The 26,858-nt window shown below is 41.3% G+C and overlaps 1 protein-coding gene across 2 annotated transcripts in view; it reads right to left on the reverse strand.

Moving 5' to 3' along the window:
* IGSF11 (immunoglobulin superfamily member 11) overlaps nucleotides 1-23,891 on the reverse strand; it is a 140,117-nt gene extending 116,226 nt beyond the window's left edge. For both annotated transcript variants that reach the window (XM_018041096.1, XM_018041084.1), the window contains exon 1: nucleotides 23,233-23,891. In XM_018041096.1, coding sequence (XP_017896585.1) covers nucleotides 23,233-23,284 — 52 coding nt within the window. In that variant the 5' untranslated portion in view covers nucleotides 23,285-23,891. The remainder of the gene's footprint in view (nucleotides 1-23,232) is intronic.

Below are 26,858 nucleotides of genomic sequence, written 5' to 3' on the forward strand. Positions count from 1 at the left end.
ACCTTTCCTTGTTTATAAAATGGAAATATTCAAGGGTGTGGTAAAGATTAATTATATCACATATATTTGAAGGGCGAGTATCTAGTAAGCATTCAAAAAACTGTTTCCTCCCTCCCCTCCTTGGAAACTGTCAACTCAATACAGGCAGGAGTGGGGCTGTGTACTTCTACCAGCTGCCGTGTCTAACCCACAGGCCAAGCACAGTTTCTTCTTGGAATAATAATTTTTCAATCATTCCCCTTTGAATGTGAGAACTTACAAATCTTCCATCATGCCAACTTATGTGAAATACATAAAAACAAAGTTCTAAACTCTCTAACGGCTCACGCTGTACTATTTACCAGGCACACCAAGCAAATACATAAGGCATCAGCAAGGTAGAAGGGGAGAGAGACAGGGGGAAGGAGGCAGAAAAGGGGGTTTTCAAGGTTCGTATCTGATACATGGGAGCAAAGTTTAAAGCAGTCCTCTTGAAGGGAAAAACACAGCTGTGTTGGACTTGCTCACTCCTGCTTCACAGTTTAGGTTTCATTTTGACTTTCACAGGCTGGAGCGCCGTAATCTCCGTATGCTTAGGTTCTAAAGGTGATTTAAGTCCTGCTCAAACAGCTCAAATAGATGCTCCCCAAATTCTTGTCCAGTGAGGTCGCAGAATGGGGATAAAATCACCACAAAGTGAGTTTAAAAGAGAAAATGTAATCCAGTCACTGTCTGAGCCTGACACAGCACTTTAGATATTATCTTCTAGGCACTTACTCTTCTAGGTACTGAAATTCATTCTCTCTCCAACCACACAATCAACTTTCTTGCTTGGAAACAAGGTTAATATTCATCTATTTCACAGGCTTGTCTTAAGGATCACCGAGTAAACATACCTAAAGTGCCTGGGCACTGGCGCGTGGCACAGGGTCCCCAATCATGGCAGCTACGACCTTCATAGAAACTTGACATCTAGACTGGAAACTTGGATGCTAAAAGCAGGAGAAACGTGCTGACTTAGAGAGGCATCCAGAAGTGGTGGAGCAGCAGAGCTGAGGCCTGGCAGGGCTGGCTCTGGAGACAGGACAGCTTGGCTTGCTACCCCTTGGCACATGTGCCCAGAGCCTATTCAGCTCCAACGTTCCAAGCTGTTTAACCACATTCAGTTCACTGTGGGCACCTCAGTATCCAAAAAGCCTGCCAAATCCAAGTATTTTTAAAAAGCACTCCAAGTGATCAAGCAAATAAAGAGGCTTTTCTTCAAAGAAAAGATCACTTATTGAGATTCAATAAACCACTGTAGTATGGTTCCTGCAATTGCTTACACATTTGCTACCATGTTGGTACATCAGCTTAAGTTAAAAACTAGGACAAAGCTCAATACCAGCGCATCTGGCCAGAGGAGGCCATTAGATTCTGTGGGATTGGCCACGCATCTAAACCTAATGTTATCAAGAGAAGAGCAATAAGTAAATTTGTATTTCTTTGTTAATAAACAAGCATGTACTAAAAAAAAAGTCTATTTTATCTCAAACTGATATGACCTTCTTACCACTTCTCACCTCCCAACAACTCACCCCAAAACACGATGGATAGTGGGCATGAAGGGAATAACCAAATTCAGCCCAATCTACTCCTCTAAGGCTGATCCAATAATCTGAACAACTTCTTTAAGTAATCTTACAGATGTCTCTTTTGGACGGCTCACATAAACGCTCAGTCTTTTAGATTTCCTTCCCCTCATCCTGCTTTTCTTCAAGATGCTATCTGACTGCATGAAGGAGAGAGTTCTCAAACTACCCCATGGCAGAGAAGAGAGCTGACCCTCATAGCCACACAAAGTCCTCTGGGTCTTTACTGGCCGCTCTCCCATAAAGTATCTTAACTCACCACTTATTAGTCTAGGAGTAGCAGGTTAAGACTGGTGCTCTGCGGGGTGTTCCTTCCAGTGGTCATGCTGAATGGGGAATAGTGTTGGGTGTGTGCTGGTTCCCGTCCTTACAGGTGTGCTGGCCACTTGTCCCTGATGCTGAAATTCCTGCACATGCGGATCTCTTCATTCTAACCGAGGACCTCTATGGTCCCCTCGCCAGGATGCACAAGCACTACCAGGTCTCTCTCACATCTCATGCAGGCCCCTGGGGACCAGGAGCACTGCCTCAGAGGCCACCTGTCTTCCAGTGCATGCAGAAAGTGGCTGGCTGCAGAGCTGGCAGACCCCAAGAACCACACCACCTAAGAAAATGACTTGGTTTGTCAAAACGACGAGGACTGAGAAGAAGACAAGACTGCATTCATATCATTAGTGTAACAAATTCAATAATAATGAGCTCAATCACGTTGTCTTTTAGACTAAACTCACGGAGTCCTAAAGACTAGACTGTAAACTTTTTAATCTTTCTATCCTCAGATGCCTGAACCATAATAAGCCTGTTTTTTGCTTTGTTTTTCTCTTTAAAAATTGCTGAGTACAGAAAAAACAAAGGTGTTCTGCCTCATCAACTGCGATGAAGACCAGATGGGCAGTGCACACGGCCTCTATCTTCTTCCACTTGACACTTTACTACACATCTGCACTTCAGTTCCTCACCTGATTCTGACGTGTTCCACAATTATTCCTTTTCTGATTCACATAAATCTCCAAACTGTAATTGTGCTTACAATTCTAACCATAGCTACCAGTCCATCATAAAGGAAATCAGTCCTAAATGTTCACTGGAAGGACTGATATTGAAGCTGACACTCCAATACTTTGGTCACCTGATGCGAGGAACTGACTCATTTGAAAAGACCCTAATGAAGACGGGAGGAAAAGGGGATGACAGAGGATGAGATGGTTGGATGGCATCAGCAACTCAATAGACATGAGTTTGAGTAAACTCCTGGTGTGCTGCAGTCCATGGGGTGGCAAAGAGTCTGACACGACTGAGCAACTGAAGTGAACTGAACACGTGTGTTAGGTTCTTAAAGACCAGGTACCATATCGAATACTCTGTATGACCCACAATGCCTAAGTACAGTGGTGTATATAGCATGGGCTTATGAACAGTTTATTGGAAAATTAAAGAATAAACTTTTAAAGGCTGAGATATTCTCACTGAGAATACCAAACACAACACAAAAATTTCTGTGACATCTCTGAAAATGATTTTTGGACCATGGATTAAAATTCCTGGGACAAAACAAATGGAAGGTGATGTTGTTATGATGCAAGGTACTCTACAATATAAAATACTATTATAAAACTAAAATTAATACCTTAAAAGGAGAGTACTACATAATGGGGAAATTAAGATTGCGAGATTTAGAACTCAACTTCAGTTCCAGATGTTGAGGATGGTATTAATGAAGGAGAAGGATGACGACGGCAAAGATGGCAGTGGCAACAGAGGAGGAAAAGGCAGATAGGTCTCCAAAAAACGGCGAGAAGAAACTAATGCTATAAAGAGGAAATTAGTATATGAATGCTATTTAAGAAGAAGTAGGCTTCCTTGGTGGCTCGGTGGCAAAGAGCCTGCCTGTCTGCAGGAGATGTGGGTTCGATCCCTGGGTCAGAAAGATCCCCTGAAGAGGGAAATGGCAACCCACTCCAGGATTCTTGCCTCGGAAATCCCACAAGAGCGGAACTGGGCAGGCTATAGTCCATGGGATCACAAAAGAGTCAGACATGATTTAGCAACTAAACAATAACAATTTAAGAGGAAAGTTACATTTCACTGTTCTGTATGAGTCCCTATGTGTCTTTTGGGAAATGAGCCTGTACAACCTGACCATTATTAATAAGCATTTACTTATGTCTTACCAGGTGCAAGGCAATATGCTAGCTCCTGAAGATAAAATTAAATATAAGACCAACTCAAAGCACTTATTTAACCCAGAAGACTAAACATAAATGTAAAAAAGTAAACTACCACAAAAAGTAAGCTTTAGTCCTTGACTCCCAATTTTCATCACACACATAAAAAACCAATTTCAGGGGACTACAGGTCAAAATATAAAAGATAAGCAATACAGCTTTTAAAAGATCACAGGCAAAGATATCTTAGCCAAGACACAAAAAGTGCTAGTCAAAAAGAAAAAAGTGTCAAAACCAAATAAATTACAATTAAGAACTGTTCTTTAAAAAACACTAAAGTATGAAGGTGAAAAGGCAAGTCACAGGTAAAAGATTTTGTGACCCATATAACCAATAAAGTGCCTGTATTTCAGCAAAAATATTTTTAAAACCTATACAAATCAAGGGGGAAAAAAGACACAGATTTTCAAAGTTTAAAAACTGGCAAAAACCCAAGGGTTTGTCAAAAGGTAAATAAACAAAAGTAGCATATATATATAACAATGAAATATTACTCAGGCCTTAAAAGGAATGAAGTTCTGATACCTGCTGCAACATGGATGAACCCTGAAATCATGCTAAGTGAAGAAAGTCAGTCACAAAAGGACAAATACTGTATGACTCCACCTATATTCAGAGAAGGCAATGGCACCCCACTCCAGTACTCTTGCCTGGAAAATCCCAAGGTCGGAGGAGCCTGGTAGGCTGTAGTCCATGGGGTCATGAAGAGTCAGGCATAACTGAGCGACTTTACCTTTCACTTTCATGCACTGGAGAAGGAAATGGCAACCTACTTCAGGGTTCTTGCCTAGAAAATCCCAGGGACAGCAGAGCCTGGTGGGCTGTTGTCTATAGGGTCACACAGAGTTGGACACGACTGAAGTGACTTAGCAGCAGCAGCAGCAGCCACCTATATGAGATACCTAGAATAGGCAAATTAAAAGATATCTAAATAGATCAGATGTTACCAGGGCCTGGGGAAAGCAGGAACAGGCAGCTATTATTCAATATTTATTGAATTTCTGTTTGGGATGATAAAAACGTTTTAGAAATAGACAGTGATGATGGTTGTACAACACTGTGAAAGTGCTAATGCCACCGAATTGCACAGACTAGCAAGATGGTTTGCTATCGTCCAGTCACTTAGTCGTGTCCTATTCTTTGCAACCCCACAGACTGCAGCATGCCAGGCTTCCCTGTCCTTCACTATCTCCCAGAATTTGCTCAAACTCATGTTCATTGAGTCGGTGATGTCATCCAACCATCTCAGCCTCTGTAGTCCCCTTCTCCTTCTGTCCTCAATCTTTCTCAGCATCAGGGTCTTTCCCAATGAGTTAGCATCATGTGGCCAAGTACTGGAGCTTCAGTCCTTCCAGTGAATATTCAGGGTTGATTTCCTTTAGGATTGACTGGTTTGATCTCCTTGCTGTCCAAGGGACTCTCAAGAGTCTTCTCCAGCACCAATTCTGGAGAAGAATTTGAAAACATCAATTCTTCAGTGCTCAGACTTCTTTGTGGTCCAACTCTCACATCCAGACGTGATTACTGGAAAAACCATAGCTTTGACTCTATGGACCTTTGCTGGCAAAGTGATGTCTCTGCTTTTTCATATGCTGTCTAGGTTTGTCATAGCTTTTCTTCCAAGGAGCAAGTGTCTTTTAATTTCATGCTGCAGTCACCATACACAGCAATTGTGGAGCCCAAGAAAATAAAGTCTGTCACTGTTTCCTCATCTATTTGCCATGAAGTGATGGGACCAGATGCCATGATCTTCACTTTCTGAATGTTGAGAAAGAATGCCAGCCTTTTCACTCTCCTCTTTCACTTTCATCAAGATGCCCTTTAATTTCTCTTCACTTTTTTTTTCACTTTTTCCATGTGAGTGGTATTATCTGCATATCTGAGGTTGTTGACATTTCTCCCAGCAGTCTTGATTCTAGTTTGTGCTTCATCCAGTCCAGCATTTTGCATAATGTACTCTGCATATAAGTTAAATAAGCAGGGTGACAATACACAGCCTTAACGTACTCCTTTCCCAATTTGGAACCAGTTCTAACTGTTGCTTCTTGGCCTGCATACAGGTTTCTCAGGATACGGTAAGGTGGTCGGATATTCCCATCTCTTTAAGAATTTTCCACAGTTTGTTGTGATCCAGAGTCAAACGCTTTAGCATAGTCAATGAAGCAGAAGTTTTTCTGGAATTCCCTTGCTTTATGATCCAACAGATGTTGGCAACTTAAAATGGCTAATTTCATGTAACATTTTACCACAATTCCTAAAAATTACCAATGTAATACACCAAAAATCACTGTATACTTTAAACAAGCGAAAAATATGGTATGCTAATTATATCTCAATAAAACTGCTTTTTTTAAACTGGCAAAATACTTGAACGGACAGTTCACAAAAGAAGATACCTAAATGGCCAATAAGAAGGAGAAAAGGTGAGCAACCTCATCAGTAATCAGCCAAGTACAAAATACCTGCAAACTAGGAACACACAAAGTGTGATACCTTTATTTGCCCATCAGAATGACTAAAGTAAAACAAGCTGACAATACTTGATGTCACGCCAGGATGTAGAGAAAATGGATAAACTGCTAGGCGGGTATAAAGATCAGCACAGTCACTTTGGGAAAATGGCAGTACCTACTAAGGCTGAATACGTGCAATTTGTTTCTTAGGTGTATTCCTAACTCTGATTACGTGTCCAAAGACACACACAAGAATGTTCACAGCAGTGTTGTTCATTGTCAAAACTAGAAACCACCCAAACGTCTATGAGCAGTAGGATGGATAAATCCATATAGTGGTTTATTCACGCACTGAAGTGCTATTCTGTAACAGAGGTGAAGAAATTACAGCTACATGTAGCAGTGTGGATAAATCACATAATCAGTGGTGAATTTTCAAAGGCAGACACAAAGGAATACATACTGAATAAGAATTAGTCTACTTATATAAATTTTAAAAACAGACTAATTTCTGGTATTAGAAGTAAAAAAGTGGTTACCTTTGTTGACTCCAACAGTAACAAAAATAAAAGCAAAAATTAACAAATGGGACCTAATCAAATTTATAAGCTTCTATACAACAAAGGAAACCACTAACAACAACAACAACAAGACAACCTACAGACTGGGAGAAAACACCTGCAAATGATGGGACCAACAAGGGCTTCATTTCCAAAATATACAAACAGCCCATACAAACTGATAACAAAAAACCAAACTCAATCAAAAAACAGGCAGAAGACCTCAACAGACATTTTTCCAAAGAAGCTATACTGATGGCCAATAGACACATGAAAAGATGCTCATCATTGCTAATTATTAGAGAAATGCAAGTCAATAATACAATGAGGTATCACCTCACGCCATCATTATAAAGTCTACAAATAGTAAATGCTGGAGAAGGTATGGAAAAAAGGAAACCTTCCTACACTGTTGGTGGGAATGTAAACTGGTGCAACCACTATGGAAGACAGTGTGGAGGTACTTCAAAAAACTAAAAATAGATCTGCCCTATGACCTAGCAATCCCACGCCTGAACATATTCCCAGACAAAATTATAATTTGGAAAGATACATGCAACCCTATGTTCAAAGCAGCACTATTCACAATAGCCAAGACATGAAAAAAACCTAAATGCCCATCAAGAGATCAACAGGTAAAGAAGATGAGGTATATACAGTGGAGTATTAGCCATGGAAAAGAATGAAATCGTGCCAGTTGTAGCAACATGGATGGATCCAGAGATTATCATACTAAGCAAAGTCAGAAAGAGAAAGACAAATACCATATGACATTGCTTATATGTAAAATCTCAAATATGACACAAATGAACATATCTATAAAAAAGAAACAGACTCACAGACATAAAGAATGGATTTGCAGTTACCGAGAGGGAGGACAGATGGAGATGGAAGGATCAAGAGTTAGGAATTCACAGACACAAACTATCCAATACAGGATGGATAAACAACAAGGTCCTACTGTATTGCACAGGGAGGTACAGTCAATATCCTGTGATAAACCTCAACAGGAAAGAATAACGAAAAGAACATACATGCATAACTCAATCACGTTGCTGTAGGGAGAAATTAACGCAACATTGTAAACCAGCTATAGTTTCAATACATTTTTTAAAAAGTGGTTACCTTGGGGGAGCAGGGAACGGCAGGATCATTGAGAGGGTCTCTGGGGGCTACTGGATGTGGGCAGTGCACTGCCCTTGGATCTAGATGATGGTTACCTAAGTATGATATGACTTATGATAATTCACTAAGTACTACTCAATATTACTACACTATTTGTGTATCAGTTCAGTTCAGTTCAGTCGCTCAGTCATGTCCGACTCTTTGCGACCCCATGAATCGCAGCACGCCAGGCCTCCCTGCCCATCACCAACTCCCGGAGTTCACTCAGACTCACGGCCATGGAGTCAGTGATGCCATCCAGCCATCTCATCCTCGGTCGTCCCCTTCTCCTCCTGCCCCCAATCCCTCCCAGCATCAGAGTCTTTTCCAATGAGTCAACTCTTCGCATGAGGTGGCCAAAGTATTTTGTGTATATTATGGTTTAAAAAATTTTAGTCCTGGTCACTACTCTCTTTTCGCAACTTTGAAATATAACCCCCAAAATAAGTATGTATGTCATCATTCCTCAGTGGACTGAACAAAGTACGAATTTTAGAAAGGCCGCAGGAACATGTTAGAAGAAAGTGGGAAGCTACTGCAAACTTAGCTCACATAAAGGAAAAGGCTGAGTGACTGTATCAGAGGTTTTCAGATTATGCAGTTGTTATTGCTATTGAAGGAAGGGAGGGATATAATGAAAACAGTGTTTCACAGGAAAGCAGCCTGGCACAGAATAAAGGATGGATCAAAGAGAAGAAAGGCAAAATAAAGACCCACTAGAAAAGTGTCAGAATAATGTACACTTAAGGATATAAATTAATGAAGGTAGTGAGGAAAAAAAGGAGAGCAAGAAATTAAGAACACTAAGAAGAAATGGTTTAGATTTGGTGGTTCTCAGATGTGAAAAAAAATTATTATTATTATTTTTGCCTAGGCACAGGCCAGGGGATTACACACTTGCCCAGCGTGATGGTGCCACAGTGTCCAAAGTCCAGATAATATCAGAAGCTTGGGCCACATACAAAATCAGTTTGCCTGAGATTCAAACATAAATGCGTGTGTGTGCATGCAAACTGCAACATGCAAAAACAGCCAACTGTGTGCATGTTTCTATACAGCGAGCATATAGAAAGCAGCAGGCAAGTACAGGCTTTGTGAAGCTCACCCTGGATGTGGAGAAGCTGAAGGAGAGATGCACTCACTGTCCCTGAGTGAGGAGCTGCACCCCAGGGAGCGGGGGGGCGGCTCCATCACACTCTGACTCAAGTCAAAGAGAAAGCTGGCAGGCCAACTTCCACTGTGTCAAGAGAATCCTGGATGAGAAGTCAAGAGGAAGTGCTCAAGATTGCAAATTATTTTCGTGCTCATGGTCAACATCCTCAGTTTATAGGAAACTCGTTAGACATTGACGGAGTAAGCAGATTTGATTTATTTCAATGCAGGCAGATGGCTTGGTCGTGGAAATTGTGAAGAGATTTGCTGAGCGGCTTCGTCAGATCAAGGACATTATGGAATTAAAGGGCTCTACGAGACCTCGGTGGTCCAGCTCCCCATGGCTCACAACAGTACACTTTCTTACTAATGAGAAAGACAACTCAACCACATGAATCCAAAGTAACTAGGAAGGGAGGAGGGAAGAGCACAATTTATTTGTCCAAAGAAGTACAAATGTTAACATGGAAACTGGAGACATCAAAGGGCAACTGAAACATGCTTTGCTCTGAGGACAATGAAATCACAAATTAGCAGGAATTCAAAGTCACATTTTCAGCAAGTATTTTTATGACAATGAATCGTGTTTAAGTTTCTATAACTATTTTGGAGGATAAACCTTAAGAATCTTCTCTACTAGCGTGTTTTAGTTTCAGAAAAATTTAATCTGAAAACAAATCATACCAAGGAAACAGTGGGCAGTGAGTTTACAAAATCTTAGAATTATTTGGAAGTTCTGCCAATGCGACTAACTGTCCATTTGGGAGACCACCTGGTTTTGCATAAAAACATCCTCTTTCATGAAAATGCACAAAGAACAGCTGGGAAACACTATCAATGACATAAGTCAGAGTTAAGACATGTCCAACCACACCCCTCCAAAGCTTTCATCACTGCCTCCTTGACTAAAACCCAATGTTTTTTTAAAGCTCACAAGCTTTTCACTTTTAATCAACAGCAGCACTACAAAAATGTCTATATACATCATGTAACCCAGTCCAGATACATTTTAGACACTGGTGGCTCAGTGATAAAGAATTCACATGACAACACAAGAGATGTGGGTTCGATCCCTGAGGCAGCAAGACCCCTGGAGAAGGAAATGACAAACCACTCCCATATTCTTGCCTGGGGAATCCCATGGACAGCGGAGCCTGGTGGGCCACTGTCCATGGGGTCACAAAGAATTGGACACGACTCGGCGACTAAATAACAACAAACGCCTGGCTTAGACCAAGAGCAGTCATTATGTGATAAAAGCAGAGAAATGTCCTAAAAATCAAGTTAAAGGACCAGAATACAGTGATTGTGGTAAAATGCTTTTTCATAAGTCAGTTCACAACTGACCCTCTCCTGGCACATACAATACCTATCTATGCTACAAAGGATTTAGGAAAATAAAGATGTATGTACATAGCCTGAGCTAAAGTGAACAGAAATTAATTTTAAAATATAGTTCTTTATATTTGAAACCACTTTTTATAATCTTTCTACAACAGATGAAGATGGTTTTAATTCCTAGAATAGGTATCACCAAAAAGTCTTATTAAACTGATAGGGGGAGAGGGTGAGGTAAGTCAAATAACTGTTTTAGGAAAAGCTTTATAAATATGTTAACATCAGCCATATGCTTTCTCCAGCTTATTTTATTGCCGATCCTCTCAATACTTGGGAGCCAAGTTAAAGAACCATGAGGACACAGAGCTGGAAAAGAAGAGATCACCTAACCACCTAATCCCTCATTTTGCAAAAGCAAGCAGGCCTGGAGAGCTAGCAGCTTGATGGGTCCCAGGTCACACCTCCACTGATAAACCTGGTTAGGGCTCTTGCTTCCTGACTCGAACTGGGGTTTAGCATTCCTTATGACTAACTGCCACTAACCAAGCATCTTCATTTTCTCCTTGCCAGGCACTATGCTACACAGTTTAGAGACGTGTCGTTTCATTTAATTTAGTACTTCTCAACACACTGAGAAGGTTATTTCCACTTTATAAGATAATCAAGCCCAAGCTCAGGACATCAATATCATTCCCAAAGTCACAGAACAAATAAATGACAAGTCAAGAATTCAAATCTGAGCTGTCTCTCTCTACAGACCCATAAACTTTTACGTGATGCTAAATGTGTACAACCAAAAAATTTCACTTTGGGCAACCTAGACTATAAAAATTTCTACACAGATTTATAGGTTATATGTCCAAAAATGTCTGCTACATAGTTAATATAAAAAAATGAGAAACAACATTAATATCCAATAATGGAGAAACAGCTAAATAAATTATACATGCTGTGAAATACCAAATGATCACTAAGGATAATGTAATAGATGTGGTAAGATACCACATAATAGATGTTGTAAGATACCCATATTAAATTGTAATGTTTTAAAAATAAGTTACAGAAGAGTATTTATGGCATTTTTTTTTAAATACATATGCATGCAAGCTTTGTTTGTGGTTCAAGAAAGGCCTGGAACAATGCACAGTAAAAGCAGAGAATTCAGTGGGTGGAGGTGGGTTTGAGTCAATTCTTAAACATTTCTGCACTGTCTGAATTTTTACGGCTAAGATATGCTACTTTTATGATTTAAAAAATTATAAAAAAATAAAGAATTTTAGAGTATAGTATTTATTTTTTTAATGCATACATACTCCATTTAATGCCATCCCCCATAATATAGGATAATTGTGCAGCTATTTGTGTCTAAAACTTTTTTCAAAAAAAAAAATACTAACATCTCATTACACTATACCAGCATTTCAAGACTAGTCCATAGAACCATGGGGGTCTCCAAGATCCTGTCAGAAAGTCCAAGAGGTAAAAGCTTTTTTCTTAATACTGGTAAAGTATTATCTGCCTTTTTGCCTGAGTTGACATTTGTACTTATGGTGCAGAAGCAGTGGTGGGTGAAACTGTTGGCGCCTTGGCGTAAGTCAAGGCACTGTCACAAAACCGTGGGAGAAGGCTGCAGTGATCACCATCACACACGGTTAAAAAAGGAAATCCAGTTTTTTTTAAATGTCTTTGTGAAGCAACAACAGCAGTTTCATTGCATCCTGACCTAGTGTTCTGTGTGACCGAACGGGCAGCATGAAATAGGAACCCCATATGCAGCTACAGAGTCAAATGGGGTCCTAAGGAAAAGTGCTGGGCCAGCAGTTAGAGCTCAAGGCTAACTCTACCATCCGCTTCTCCCTGGATTAGCCCTTGTACTTGAAAGAACAACTCACAGACTATTCAGTCAGACTTAGGAATCTGGATGACATTTTCTCAAAACCGAACAAAGCAAGGCTCTCATTTTGAGGGAAGTAACCAACAACTATCTGTTGCCAGTGATAAAATTGGAATAAATATTAAAATTCTGGAAAGCTTGTATCTGCCATTGTGAACTTTAACAGTTTCCCAACACTAAAAGGCTGTGCTGGTGAGGTCAATGGTGGTATTAAATGTGATTATCTTTTTACATTTTATAAAATGCAATACATGTCAACATCTGTAAGATCGGCATCAGTGAACCAATATTTTTTCAAACAATCAATGAATAATGTCACAAAAAAAACACACACATGAGTATAAGATCCATTTAAAGTGCAATGTCTAAATCTATTAAAGTGGACTTCAATATAAAGGAGTAAGAAATGTTTACTGACATGGTTTCAGAATCTTCACTGCAACCAATCTTTAAGATGTACATGTGCTCAGTTGCTAAGTCGTGTCTGACTCTTTGAGACCCCGTGGACTGTAGCCCATCAGGCTTCCCTGTCCATGGAATTTTCCAGGCAAGAATACTGGAGTGGGTTGCCATTTCCTCCTCCAGGAGATCTTCTCGACTCAGGGATCAAACCCTGTCTCTTGCGTCTCCTGCATTGGCACGTGGGTTCTTTACCAGTGAGCCACCTGGGAAGCCCAATCTTTTAGATACTACAACTTAAAGTGTTTTGGTGGAATATCAAAGAATAAACAAAATGATCTGAAAATGCTATCAACATACTCCTTCCTTTTCCAAATACATAGTTGTAAGAGGCCAGATATTCTTCATGTAGTTCAACCAAACCAATACATCATAATAAATTGAATACAAAAGCAGATAGGAGAATCTAGCTGTCTTCCAGGGAGCCTGACATTTCTAAAAATGTAAAACAATGCCACTCTTCTTGCTAACATTTTTTGGCTTGAGAAAAACCTATATATGCACAGAAATGTATTATATCAACATATAATGAATATATTAGTTATTTTTAAACTGATTAGTACATATTTTATTTTCTCACTTTTGGCTTCCAATATGGTAAATCTGTAGGCTTCCCGGGCGGTGCTAGTGGTAAATAAGCCTGCCAGTGCGGGAGACACAAGACATGTGGGTTCAATCCCTGGGTTGGGAAGATCCCCTGAGTAGGAAATGGCAACCCACTCCAGCATTCTTGCCTGGAAAACCATGGACAGAGGAGCCTGGCGGGCTATAGTCCACGGGGGTCACAGAGACAGACACCACTGAGCAACTAAGCACAGCACGTGGTAAATACTGACAGATATAACCCACATAAACAAAAGCACTTCTGGCCCTCGATAATCTTTAAGGTCCCAATAACCTTTAACACCAAAAAGTCTGAGCATCTTTGCAGTGTACTGTTAACACATTTTTCATGTGCTCTTCATACTGTCTTAAGTCTTGGCCAACAAGTACAAGTACAGCAATCTGTATTTACACACAGATAATACACGTAAGTTAACTGTACTATAAACTTTCTCAACCAATGAAAACATCAAATGCTAGCTAGCCTGATTTGAATATGTTCTGCAACAAGTGATGTTCACTACACTTCAGCCTTTTCATTTGCCACGAATGTTGTGTTCTGGCAAATGATCTTGACCAATGAGGGCTGACAGAAGTTGTATAGCTGACAGTGATGTGCCTGGTCCAAAGAAAGAAAGATCAGTATAATGATACTTAAAACTGATGATACTTAAATTTAAAGGATGATAACATCAAGGCATTTGCAAGCACATTGCTGAGGATGCAGTTATGATTAGAAAACAACTTTGGACATTTTGAGAGATATAAACATCACTGCAGACTGAAAGGATGGTACCTAAAGGAATGAATCACAGCAGGAAGAAACTGTGGCCTGACATACACAGACTTCAGGGGAAGGGAAGGGAATGAGAGGGAAGGACAACTAGCAAGCTCCACCAGGAGGGGTTATAATGCCTCCCACGTGAGGCTGGCTGAGTGAATGCTCCTGTTTCCTAAAAAGCTTCTGCAGTGCTGTATGCACACGACATGGGGAAGGGGAGAGAGGGCCTAAACCGTGCACGTGCATGCTCAGGCGCTCAGTCATGTCCAACTCCTTGAGACCCCATGGACTGCAGCCCACCATGCTCCTCTGTCCATAGGATTTTCCAGGCAAAAATACGTAAGGTGGTTGCCATTTCCTCCTCCAGGGAATCCTCCCTGCTGTGGGATCAAACACACCTCTCCCAAGTTGGCAGCCAGATTATTTTCCACTGCACCACCTGGGAAGCTTAGACCATATGAGATGTTAATTACTTATCTCCATTCTTGGGAGACTAGTTCCAACATACAGGCCTTCAGGACTAAGAACACCAGCGATATAAATGGGAAACTTCAAGGTTCTAAATGGATTCCCAAAAGTCCAACATCACTGTTTAGTATATGGAGCAAAATCTTTAGAAATTCCTTAGGTGCGGGGGGGAGTCTTGAGATGGACAACTTCAAAGTTTTAGGATTAAAGAGAAGCTACGTAGCAATTTTAAAAGGTCTACAAATACAGCATTTTTACATAAACTTCTAAAGTCACAGAATTTGAAAAGACTGTGAAAATAGAACTCTTTCACCTCTATTTCACAAAACATTCAGCAAGGTTTAAAGATCAGCTGAAGCTGACAATCAAACCAAACCCCTGAGGAAAATTTTAAAGAAATCATTTTTTTTAACAGAAAAAAAGCATGCTTTTCAGGCACCCCAAGCACAAGGGAGTACCACCTGCTTTAGTAACCACTCATTCATTCAGTCACAGTTATTTACTGAGCACTTAGTCTATGCCAGGCATGGTACTGTCTTTTAGGGAAAATGTATATACACACAGATACACACACAATTATATGATAAAGTGTTCCCTCATGGAACAAGGGGAAACTGGAGAACCACACAACTCTCATACAAGCCCACCAATTCTAGCTTCTAAGGTGATTTCTGGGTCTGCCTGGTTGGCTACAGGGGTTTTATTTGTTGATATCAATCCTGGAATAGGTAAAACAAAATAACTTGAAGTAAGTACAATATCCAGTAGCTAGATTTATTTACTGAAGAAGAATCTAACGCTACTAACAGAACATAACATTCCTCAAAACGGAAGAAGAAGATGGGAAGGAAAGAGAGAAAAGACTCATCATTAATGAGAAAACAAACGTAAACATTGCTTAAGCTTCCACTGATGCGATCTTCAACAGACTTTGGTGGAATTTTAAATTTCTTTTCATTTAAAAAATTTTGGATTAATGAGCCTTCTAATAAATCACAGCAAGATCCTCTACGATCCACTTCCTAGAGTAACGGAAATAAAAACAAAAATAAACAAATGAGAGTTACTTAAAAGCTTTTGCATAATGAAGGAAACTATAAAGTGAAGTCACTCAGTTGTGTCCGACTCTTTGAGACCCCATGGACTGTAGCCTATCAGGCTCCTCAGTCCATGGGATTTTCCAGGCAAGAGTGCTGGAGTGGGGTGCCATTGCCTTCTCCAGGGCAGATGCTTTACCGTGGGAACCATCAGGGAAGCCTGAAGGAAACTATAGGCAAGGTGAAGGACAACCCTCAGAAAGGAAGAAGATAATAGCAAATAAAAGAACTGTCAAAATTAATCTACAAAATATACAAGCAGCTCTTGAAGCTCCATACCAGAAAAACAAACGACCCAATCAAAAAGTGGGCAAAAGACCTAAACAGACATTTCTCCAAAAGAGACCTACAGATGGATAATAAGCACATGAAAACATGCTCAACATTGTTCATTATTAGAGAAATGCAAATCAAAACAACAATGAGGTATCATCTCACACCAGTCAGAATGGCCATCATCAAAAAGTCTACAAACAATAAATGTTGGAGAGGGTGTGGAAAAAAGGGAACCCTCTTATACTATTGGTAGGAATGCAAACTGCTACAACCACTATGGAGAACAGTCGGGAGATTCCTTTAAAAATTAGGAATAAAACTACCATACAGCCCAACAACCCCATACTGGGCATATACCCTGAGGAAACCATAATTGAAAAAGACACATGTACCCCAATGTTCACTGCAGCACTGTTTATAATAGCTAGGACATGGAAGCAACTTAGATGTCCAATAGCAGATGAATGGATAAGAAAGTTGTGGTACATATACACAACAGACTATTACCTATAAAAAGGAAAGCATTTGAGTCAGTTCTAATGAGGTGGATGAATCTAGACCCTCTTAAACAGCATGAAGTAAGTCAGAAAGAGAAAGACAAATATCGTATAATAACACATATATATGGAATCGAGAAAGATAATACCAACCATCCTCTATGAAGGGCAGTGAAGGAGACAGACACAGAGAACAGACTTTCTTTATGTCTTGCAGTGGGAGGAGGAGAGGGTGGGATGATTTGAGAGGAGAGCACTGCAACATACACATTACCATACGTGAAACAGACAGCCACTTCGAGTCTGATGTGTGACACCGGGAACCAAAGCAGGCGCTCTGTAACAGATGGGGTGGGGAGGCAGGGGGAGGGGGATTCAGCAGAGAGGGGACACGTACACCTATGGCCGCTTCATGCTGATGTACGGCAGAAGCCATCACAATACTGTAAAGTAATTACCCTCTAATTAAAATAGAAAACTAAATTTAAAAAAAGAAAGAAAGAACGGCCCAGAAGTGGCACTATTACATTAGAGTTATATTCACAATGTCAGACTGCATTATTATTACATAGTTGTGATCCTCCATGAAAAAAATTTTGAATTTCCCACAAACCTACTATACTTTAACCATCATCCCAACCCTAAACCTTGACCCACTATCTTTTTAAGCCACTAATGTTAACCAAGCGAAGGACAGGGAAGCCTGGCGTGCTGCTGTCCATGGGGTCCCAAAGAGTCAGACATGACTTAGCTACTGAAAAACAACAACAATGTTAACCTAATTCTCTGAAGAGTCTCCCAAAGAACTTTCTGTGATAGAAGAGTTTCCTGAACTCAGCACTTCTGAGACCTCAACTTCTTCACAGGCAATGCTCTTCTAAATATGCGTGCATCTCATCTGTCAGTTTGTTACCTCTCTCAAGATGAAAATGCTAAATCAAGAGAAACCAGTAAGCAGACTACTTCTAAGAATGTTTTATTGAATAGACTTATTGTTCACACCAGTAAATTGCATTAGTTTAATCTTGTGCTACAAAAACAAAAAATTAATGATATTTATGAAAATGTGATCTTCCTATAACACATTAGTGAGGCAGAACCACATCATATAGCATTCTGCTGCTGCTGCTAAGTCGCTTCAGTCGTGTCCGAGTCTGTGCGACCCCACAGAGGGCAGCCCGCCAGGCTCCCCCGTCCCTGGGATTCTCCAGGCGAGAACACTGGAGTGGGTTGCCATGTCCTTCTCCAATGCATGAAAGTGAAAAGTGAAAGGGAAGTCGCTCAGTCGTGTCTGACTCTTCGCGACCCCATGGACTGCAGCCCACCAGGCTCCTCCGTCCATGGGATTTTCTAGACAAGAGTACTGGAGTGGGGTGCCATCGCCTTCTCCAATACAGCATTCTTCATAGGACCTAATAATGAAAACAATGAACCGAAATCAGACCAATGACTGAGTCTATGATTTATGAAATTAGATTTTTCTTTCTTTGACTTCACATTTCTGCAATTTTAAAACCGTCACAGATGCAAACTACTACTACAGTCCTTGTTACATGGTAGGAAACCAGGCACAGAGGAAATCAATTACCCAAACTGGAATGGGAAGAAATCCTTCCAGTTCAGTAAGATCAGCTTAACTAATAAGTAAACTAATTAACTTTCCACTTTTAAGACCAAAATCAGCTCAAATCAGACGGCATGTTGAATACCACCCAAGAACTGACAACCTCTCTTAAACTAGCTTCTCTCCAAGTACAATCAAGGGAGGATTTCAGAGCCTCCAGCTGTTCTGAAGCTGCTCTCAAAACACAGGGTTAGATGCGTAAGAGCCAGGGAGTCCTCATCGAACCAGGGAGGAGGAAATTGAGGCGCCCATGTTCACCTGAGGTCATCAGACTACCAGAAAAGTCAGTAATCCTTCCTCAAACTGCCCAAAATATAAACTGATATCACAGGTGTAGATCACAGACTCAGAGTCCCTCTTCTAAATAAACCAGTTACAGATGAGAATTTTAGGGGAGCGCCACCATTTTCCCAACTTTCACTTCCAGAATGGTGTTCTGCATAACTCAGACCAACTAAAGAATCTTGCGCACCAGCACACTACCTTGTTTGACACTGAATCACATGGCTTAAGTATGAAGATTCAAATGAGACTTTTCATTATAAATGCTTCCACTGTCAAAGTGTGAAAACACATTTGAAAATGTGCCACATACTGTTGCTGGGGGGAAAACGTCTTTACCCATTGCATCATTCTCTTGGGTCTGACAACAGTTCTAAGCATAACATTTTTTAAGCGCTTGCTGATTTAATATGTAAACTGCTTCCTGAGTAGTCTGTGTTGAATATTGAACTTAATTTCTCTAAAATTTTCACCCAATGGCTGTCATCTTTTATGTAGGTCAAACTACAAATTTTTACTAAAAAGTGAATCCTTCCAAAAAGTTCCATAATTAAAGTTAAAGCTAGGCAGTGGAAGTTCACAGTAAATGTTTCATAATGCTAACACTCAGGCTCATAATTCTTCTCATTTTCATTTCATATTGTCTTTTACGTATTTTGTCCAGATTCTGGAAAGTTACCTGCTATTTTAAGGAACCACAAGTAATACAAGAAACACTTTAGATATACCTAACCCACTGGTACTCCTCTCCTAATTTGCAACCAGTCTGTTGTTCCATGTCCAGTTCTAACTGTTGCTACTTGCCCTGCATACAGATTTCTCAGGAGGGAGGTCAAGTGGTCTGGTTCCAAATCGGGAAAGGAGTACATCAAGGTTGTATATTGTCACCCTGCTTATTTAACTTATATGCAGAGTACCTCACGCGAAATGCTGGACTGGATGAAGCACAAGCTGGAATCCAGACTGCCGGAAGAAGTATCAATAACCTCATATATGCAGATGACACCACACTTACAGCAGAAAGCGAAGAACTAAAAAGCCTCTTGATGAAAGTGAAAGAGGAGAGTGAAAAAGTTGGCTTAAAACTCAACATTCAGAAAACTAAAATCATGCCATCAGGTCCCATCAGTTCACTTCAGTCGCTCAGTCATGTCCGACTCTTTGCAACCCCATGGACCACAGCACGCCAAGCCTCCCTGTCCATCACCAACTCCCAGAGTTTACCCAAACTCATGTCCATTGAGTTGGTGATGCCATCCAACCATCTCATCCTCTGTCATCCCCTTCTCCTCCTGCCCTCAGTCTTTCCCAGCATCAGGATCTTTTCAAATGAGTCAGCTCTTCACATCAGGTGGCCAAAGTATTGGAGTTTCAGCTTCAACATCAGTCCCTCCAGTGAACACCCAGGACTAATCTGCCTTAGGATGGACTGGTTGGATCTCCTTGCAGTCCAAGGGACTCTCAAGAGTCTTCTCCAACATCACAGTTCAAAAGCATCAATTCTTTGGTGCTCAGCTTTCTTTACAGTCCAACTCTCACATCCACACATGACTACTGGAAAAACCATAGCCTTGCCAGTCCCATCACTTCATGGCAAATAGATGGGGAAATAGTGGAAACAGTGACTGACTTTATTTTGGGGGGCTCCTAAATCACTGCAGATGGTGACTGCAGCCAGGAAATTAAAAGACACTTGCTCCTTGGAAGAAAAGTTATGACCAACCTAGACAGAATATTAAAAAGCAGAGACTTTGCCAACAAAGGTCCATATAGTCAAAGCTATGGTTTTTCCAGTAGTCATGTATGGATGTGAGAGTTGGACTATAAAGAAAGCTGAGTCCAGAAGAATTGATGCTTTTGAACTGTGGTGTTGGAAAAGACTCTTGAGAGTCCCTTGGACTGCAAGGAGATCCAACCAGACCATCCTAAAGGAGATCAGTCCTAAATATTCATTTGAAGGACTGATGCTGAAGCTGAAACCCCAATACTTTGGCCACCTGATGCGAAGAGCTGACTCATTTGAAAAGACCCTGATGCTGGGAAAGATTGAAGGCGGGAGGAGAAGGGGACGACAGAGGATGAGATGGTTGGAGGGCATCCGGGAGCTGGTGATGGACAGGGAGGCCTGGCATGCTGCAGCCCATGGGGTCGCAAAGAGTAAGATACGACTGAGCGACTGAACTGAACTGAACTGAACCCACTGGTAGAACATAACAGAAGTCAACTTTTCAATTAAAATTGCCTTTGAAGTTACTCCACAGAGAACGAAATAAAAATAAAAACAAATTTCTTGACAATCATTTTCTTTCAAAAATGTAAAAGACCATTTCTACCTTTGGTGCATTCTCCCACTGCAGTGGCCACTGCCATCATGGTTATTTATCTGGCATCCATTTCCCTTTTGCCCCCTCTGTGATGGAACCAACTTTGTTGCACCTGAAATCCACCTTTCCCCCTCCTTCCACAATGTAAATTCTAGGTATGGGCCCTAGTCCCTCCATGCCAACACTGCCATTGTCTGGTTCAAGAATTTAATATGCAGTCAGGACATGGTACTCTCCTGGAGACTGTTATGCTGGGCACTCAACAGCTATTCATCCTCATCCCCTCCTCTTCTTAAGCAAACAGTATCAGTGGCTTGTCCATCGCCCACTGAATAAACCTAAACACAATATTCAACATTCTCTATCATCCTTTTATTACCTTTTTAGCCCTTCCTGCTTTGCATACATATCTCCTGCTCCAGCAGCTATAAGCCTGGCCTTTCCAGAATACGCCCCTGCACTTTCCACTTCGTATCCTACAGCCAGGCTGTTCCTTTGGCTTAGAAAACCAAACACTCCCATCTCAGCCAATTCAAACTCTACTCAAAGTCCAGATCAAAAGACTTTTCCATGAAGTCTCCCTTGATATCACCACCACCACCAACAAATGGCACTCATATATATATATTCCTTGTATCATAACTCACTTGTGCATGCTTGCAGCTTGTCTGAAAACTGCAAACTCCTTAAAGGAGGTGGACAATGTATTTTTTACAGAAGGTGGACAAACTCGTGCATCTTTGTCTCCCACCACCATCCTGCCCCACCCAAGCGCCCAGAGTGGAGGCTCAGGAAACACCCGTTGAACAAATGAACACAGTTTTTTGAGGGTGACAAGTGCCTCTACAAAACAGATTATCACAAAGGCTGAAATGTCCTTGTAAGTCTATAAAAACATCCCAGTATGTTTAGGAATAGTTCTGCTAAAGGAAAAGAAACACATCAGATGACCTTGTAAGGCTGATTCTGCAAATTTCACCAACTCTTTTAAAAAGTACTGCCTAATAATTCAAAACCCAACCATACACAAACACTATTTGCAAGAAGAGGGTGGCATTTATTGTAACAGATGAAGGCTAACAACGTATTTTTTTAACCAAAAATTCAGCTGTTCTTACAGTAATATTTAAAACAGTTTCAGTTGTGTCCGAGGGATTATTTAAAAGTTCACTTACTCTATCTTATTTCACGCTTAAAGAAAGTAGGACAGAGAAAAATACTGGCCCTCTCAAAATAGTGACCAGACAAAGTTAATTGGGAAGCACATGCTTATATAAAGCACATACAAATGTCACTCTGTACATCATCACCAAATATATACCAATTGAAGTCCTGAAAAGTTATCTGTAATTTTGAACATTTCCTTCTCTCGCTCTGATGGAAAAGATATGCAAGTTTTGTATTTCTTCCTTCCCTTAAACTGAATCTGTACAAATTTAAGTCGGCTAAAATTAAGTTACTTCAAGATCTATAGGTACATTAACAGTTCAAATAAGGTTATAAAATTATGGGAAACATACCAGTATCCTCAAAAAGAAACAGTATTAACCACAGAACTCCATAAACCAGTTATCCTGCTTTTTAAATAAAAGCCTTCAGAATAAATCTCAGTAAATCTCAACAATGTATTAAATGGAACAGAAAACTTGATTCCACAGGACAGGAAACTCACACACACACACACCAAGTCACTTGTATAAAATGAAAACAGGGTCTCAACACGACAGCTAGTCATAGAATGTAAAATTTAAGAAGATTAAGTAGAAATCAAAATTTAAATGGATATTTTTAGAAAACAGTTAACAAGAAAATTTAACACGTTTATTTCTTTTGTTCTAATATGGCTATGTCCTACGTACTTTTGTAAGTCGACTTAAATTCCTTGGGGAAGAAGCTCGACCATTAAAAAATAAATTGTTTTCAAATCTAGTGTACCTACTGCAGAGGTTTTTTTAATGTGTTTTTAATAAAGATCACATTTTCAGTCATAACCTGCACATGCTCTTTAAAGATTTGGTGAAAACTGCATCTTAAAGTGTTCCAAATTATTTTAAAAACATTTCCAGCGTTCTGCAGCCGCCTGGTAACGGAAACGATTCTAAACCCGGTTTCTCCCTGGACCCAGAAAGTAAGGGAGTTCGTTATCTACACGGGGCAAAGAGCGCGGTCACGGTCGGAGTCCAGTTCAGGACCAGCGGTAAGCGGGCGGGGGGCGCAGTCACCTCTCGGATCGTAACACCTGAGCCGGAGCCGTGCGGGGAGCTGGCAGAGGGTTCCGCGTGGGAGCACGAGCCTCGCCGACAGTCACGAATATGGCCCCCGAGAAAGTTGGGTTCCCAGGACCAGCCCCGGCGAGACCGCCTTCCCCGGCCCGCCGGCCCCGCCTGGCGCCCCCGGGAGGGGAGAGGATGGGAGGGCCACTCACCGTGCAGAGAAAAGAGCAGCAAAGGCGCCAGAGGGGAGCCCCGACAAGTCATCCCGGGGCCGCGGGGAGCGCGCCCGCCGCCCGCCTGGCTCCTCGTCGCAGCAGCCGAGGCGCGGGCCGGGCTCTCGGCGCTCCTGGGGCAGCCGGAACCTCCCAGACTATCCTCCTGGCCGCAGCCCGCCCGGCGGGGCTGGGACGATGGGACCTGCAGACGAAGCAAGCGCGGCTCCCGCGCCGCCCGGCTCCGCAGAGGCTGAGTTGCGCGCAGGTGCGTCCCGGGCTCGCCGGCCTCGCCCCGCGGCGCCACGGCCACCTCGCACTGCCCCAGGACCCGCCGGCCCCTCGCGCCGCCTGGGGACAGCCACTCCCCCCAACTCTCGCCCGGCTACTCGGGCGGCAGCCCGGCTGCGGCTCGGCTCAGCGCCGCCCACTCGCCCCTCTCGGTCTCCCGGGCAACCGCGGCTCCGGCGCGACGCCTGGCGGCCCACCCGCGGAGCGGGCGCAGCGCGCAGCTGGCGCGGCTCTGGCCACCTGTGAGCCGAAACGCCCGCTCCCCGCACGCCTCCGCGAGCGCCGGGGACCGAAGGCGGGCGTCCTCCTCGCAGGCAGCCAGGGCCCCTCTCCTGCCCGGATCCACTCCCCGGACCCGTGGTGAAAGTCCTGAACCCCAGAGAGCTCCACGAGGCACTTCACCACAGCCTGCGTCCCAACCTCCAAGATTCTTTTCAGATTTCTGTTTCGCCCTTTCACTTTCTCCCAGTCCTTTCTTTTGTAGCCTAAATAGTCAAAACAAACAAAAAAAACAACCCTGACCCTGGCAAAGTTAAGAGTCGATGAAGTTTGTCCTATATCTTTCATTTTTCTAACTACCCCTTTCTTCCTTCAAAGGAGCGTTTAAGGGCTGTACCATGGAAGACTTAGGTCAACTTAACAGTATTTAAATTTTTTGTTTTAAACCTTTTTGCTTTCTTAAACTAATTTCAAGTATTTGTTGAGTAGTAAAACTAGAAAATTTTATTTTCATGTTAACTAGAGATGTTTTTATTGTGATAGTTGATTACTTTGGTTGGGTTTCTATTTTTTTGTTTCTCGTTGTTTTGGTTGGGTGGGAAGAGAGACCGTCATCTGAAATTATTTTACTTAAATATCTACCTACATCTTTCCTTAAAAAACCTTATCTTCATTTCTCTAACAATGAGGTTGCTGCTCTCTTTCTTAAAGCCCATAGTCCCATTCTACTTCAGTCTCTCACCCAAGCCTTCTAGATTTGAGGACATACATACTGCCCTCTGTAATGTCAGACTGTCCTTGTTAATTTCTACAGCAGCATATATTAGAATTCTTGGAGCCATTCAGAAATTCTGAGCCCCCATTTGGCAGATGCAATCCACCCAGGACAACTCAGAAACGAAAATAGTATGCACAGAAGAAAGACAAAAAGAAAAAAAAGTGCCTATACATGTGGACAAAGATTGGGAGACATACATAAAAATTAAAATGGTATCAAGATGGTGGAATTAGGGATGCATTTTTTCTTTTCTGAAAATGTTGCTATTACAATTTCAAGTTTAAAAAAGAACTGCATTAAGAAATGCCAATCACTTTTAACAAGAATACCCTGAGAAGATACAGTTTGTTTATTAATTTTAAATGCCTCCATTTTGCTATTTCCAGTTTGCTAGAATCCCTGACTAGATCTCTAATGGCAAGAAATGAATGATATGACAGTGTAGAATTTTTTATATTAACAGAAATCTAATATTTTAAATATTTTATCACTTGGTACATTCTTTTAAACTCGAGTAAGGACTAGGTTTCTTTTTAATCCGTCCAGTTCAGTTCCTGACTTTGTCTTATACATATTCCTACATTCTAACCCAGCCCCAAGTAGGGTAAGAGTCAGTAATATAAAGAGAAGAGCAAGGTGTTACTTGGGGCAGAACTTTGCTTCAGTATAATCCTACATTTAAATACAGAGATAGAATATTTATTCTATAATTAAATAAGCTAGTAATTGAGGCTAAAAAGCCTTGAAAAAGCAAGTTACCTTTTTTAGCAATTCAGTTCAGTAAATATTTACTGAGTACACTGTGTAAAGCACTGGGTTGAAGGCTGAACACAAAATATATGACCCAATACCCTTACAAGGCTTCCAACTGCACTTGGGATACATCTACAGTGTCATGAATCAGCACAGAAAGAGAGCTCTCCTGCCTCTTTGTCACCATAGTGTACTTCTGCCTTCCCAAACAGGAGCTAGTGTGTTACTGAGAGGATAGAGAGCTCACAGTTCAGTGGAACAGTCCTTCTAACTGAAAAAGAAGCGTGGCTTCTGAAGTGAGACTGGGACTGATCAGATTTCAGGAGGCAATCTGGCTGCCCAGAAGCATGGGGGCAGATGGTAGATGGTGGACTCAAAGGAAGCAGATCGGAGTACTGGAAACTCCAAGTGCTGCACAGAGGCGTTCAAAAGGACACTCTCACAGGAAACAAAGAAAAAAATGTGCTATATAATTCACAGAGCTTATACTCCTGGCATGTGCTCTGAGTAAAATTTTTATTAGTAATGAGTTTTACCAACTCTTTTATCCTAGTCTTCCTTATAACTACAGTAGGATTTCTTTAAATCTCTTAATTATTCTGAGTGCTAAAGCAACAGACAGCATCTTTCATTTGTATAATACTTTATAAATTTCAAAGGGCTTACACATATATTGTCTGATTTGATCTTCACGGCAACCCCAGGGAATATGTAAGGCAAGTGGTATTACCCCTTCTTCACTCAACTAAGACACTAAGTCTCCAAAAGATCAATGGACACCAACGGGCAGAGCCAGAACCAACCCAAAAGTTTTCAACCACACCACAGAGTCTTTCTTTTATCTCTTTATACACCAACATCTAAAGAAATTTATATCCACCATAATGTCTTAAAGCTATTTGTGGGGAACGCTGCTGTTGCCTCCCCAACATTCCTCCCACTACCACCACCACCCACCAGCACGGGAATAGCTGTAAAATTTGAATAAAACAAGCACCACCCTCACCTCTGGAGGGTCTAGGGTTGTTCTATCTGACAATGCAGAGAGAAACAACTGGGGCAAGGAACTCCATTATAGTGAATATTAATCTTGGATCAAAACCACTGATGACCTAGTCTTCCCCGATGGTCTTCTTATAGTGGTTGCGACTTTGCCTTCAAATGCAGGGAGTGTAGGTTCAATCCCTGGTTGGGGAGCTAAGATGTCATGTGCCTCATGACCAAAAGACCAAAACATAAAACAACAGAGCAATGTTGTAACAAATTCAATAAAGACCTTAAAAATGGTCCACATTAAAAAAAAAACAAAATCTTAAAAAAAAAAAAACTGATGACCTTCAAATACAGTCAATGTGTCAATATTTAAATAGGAGTTATCCAAATTCAAATTTTAGTCCTACACCAGTTTTTCTCCACCCATCAAAATGCAAGACCGTCTCTTTCCACAGTCAGTTACTCTGCATTCAAGAAGAGAAAATTAAATTTATGATTAGTTTAGGAGAAACATAATTAGGAAAGAAAAACTATGGAGGGAATTATAAAGCTTCACAAAGCTAAATATAAATTATTTTAATTAGCTATTTTA

Source organism: Capra hircus, chromosome 1 (assembly GCF_001704415.2).
Source record: "Capra hircus breed San Clemente chromosome 1, ASM170441v1, whole genome shotgun sequence".
Taxonomy (NCBI): domain Eukaryota; kingdom Metazoa; phylum Chordata; class Mammalia; order Artiodactyla; family Bovidae; genus Capra; species Capra hircus.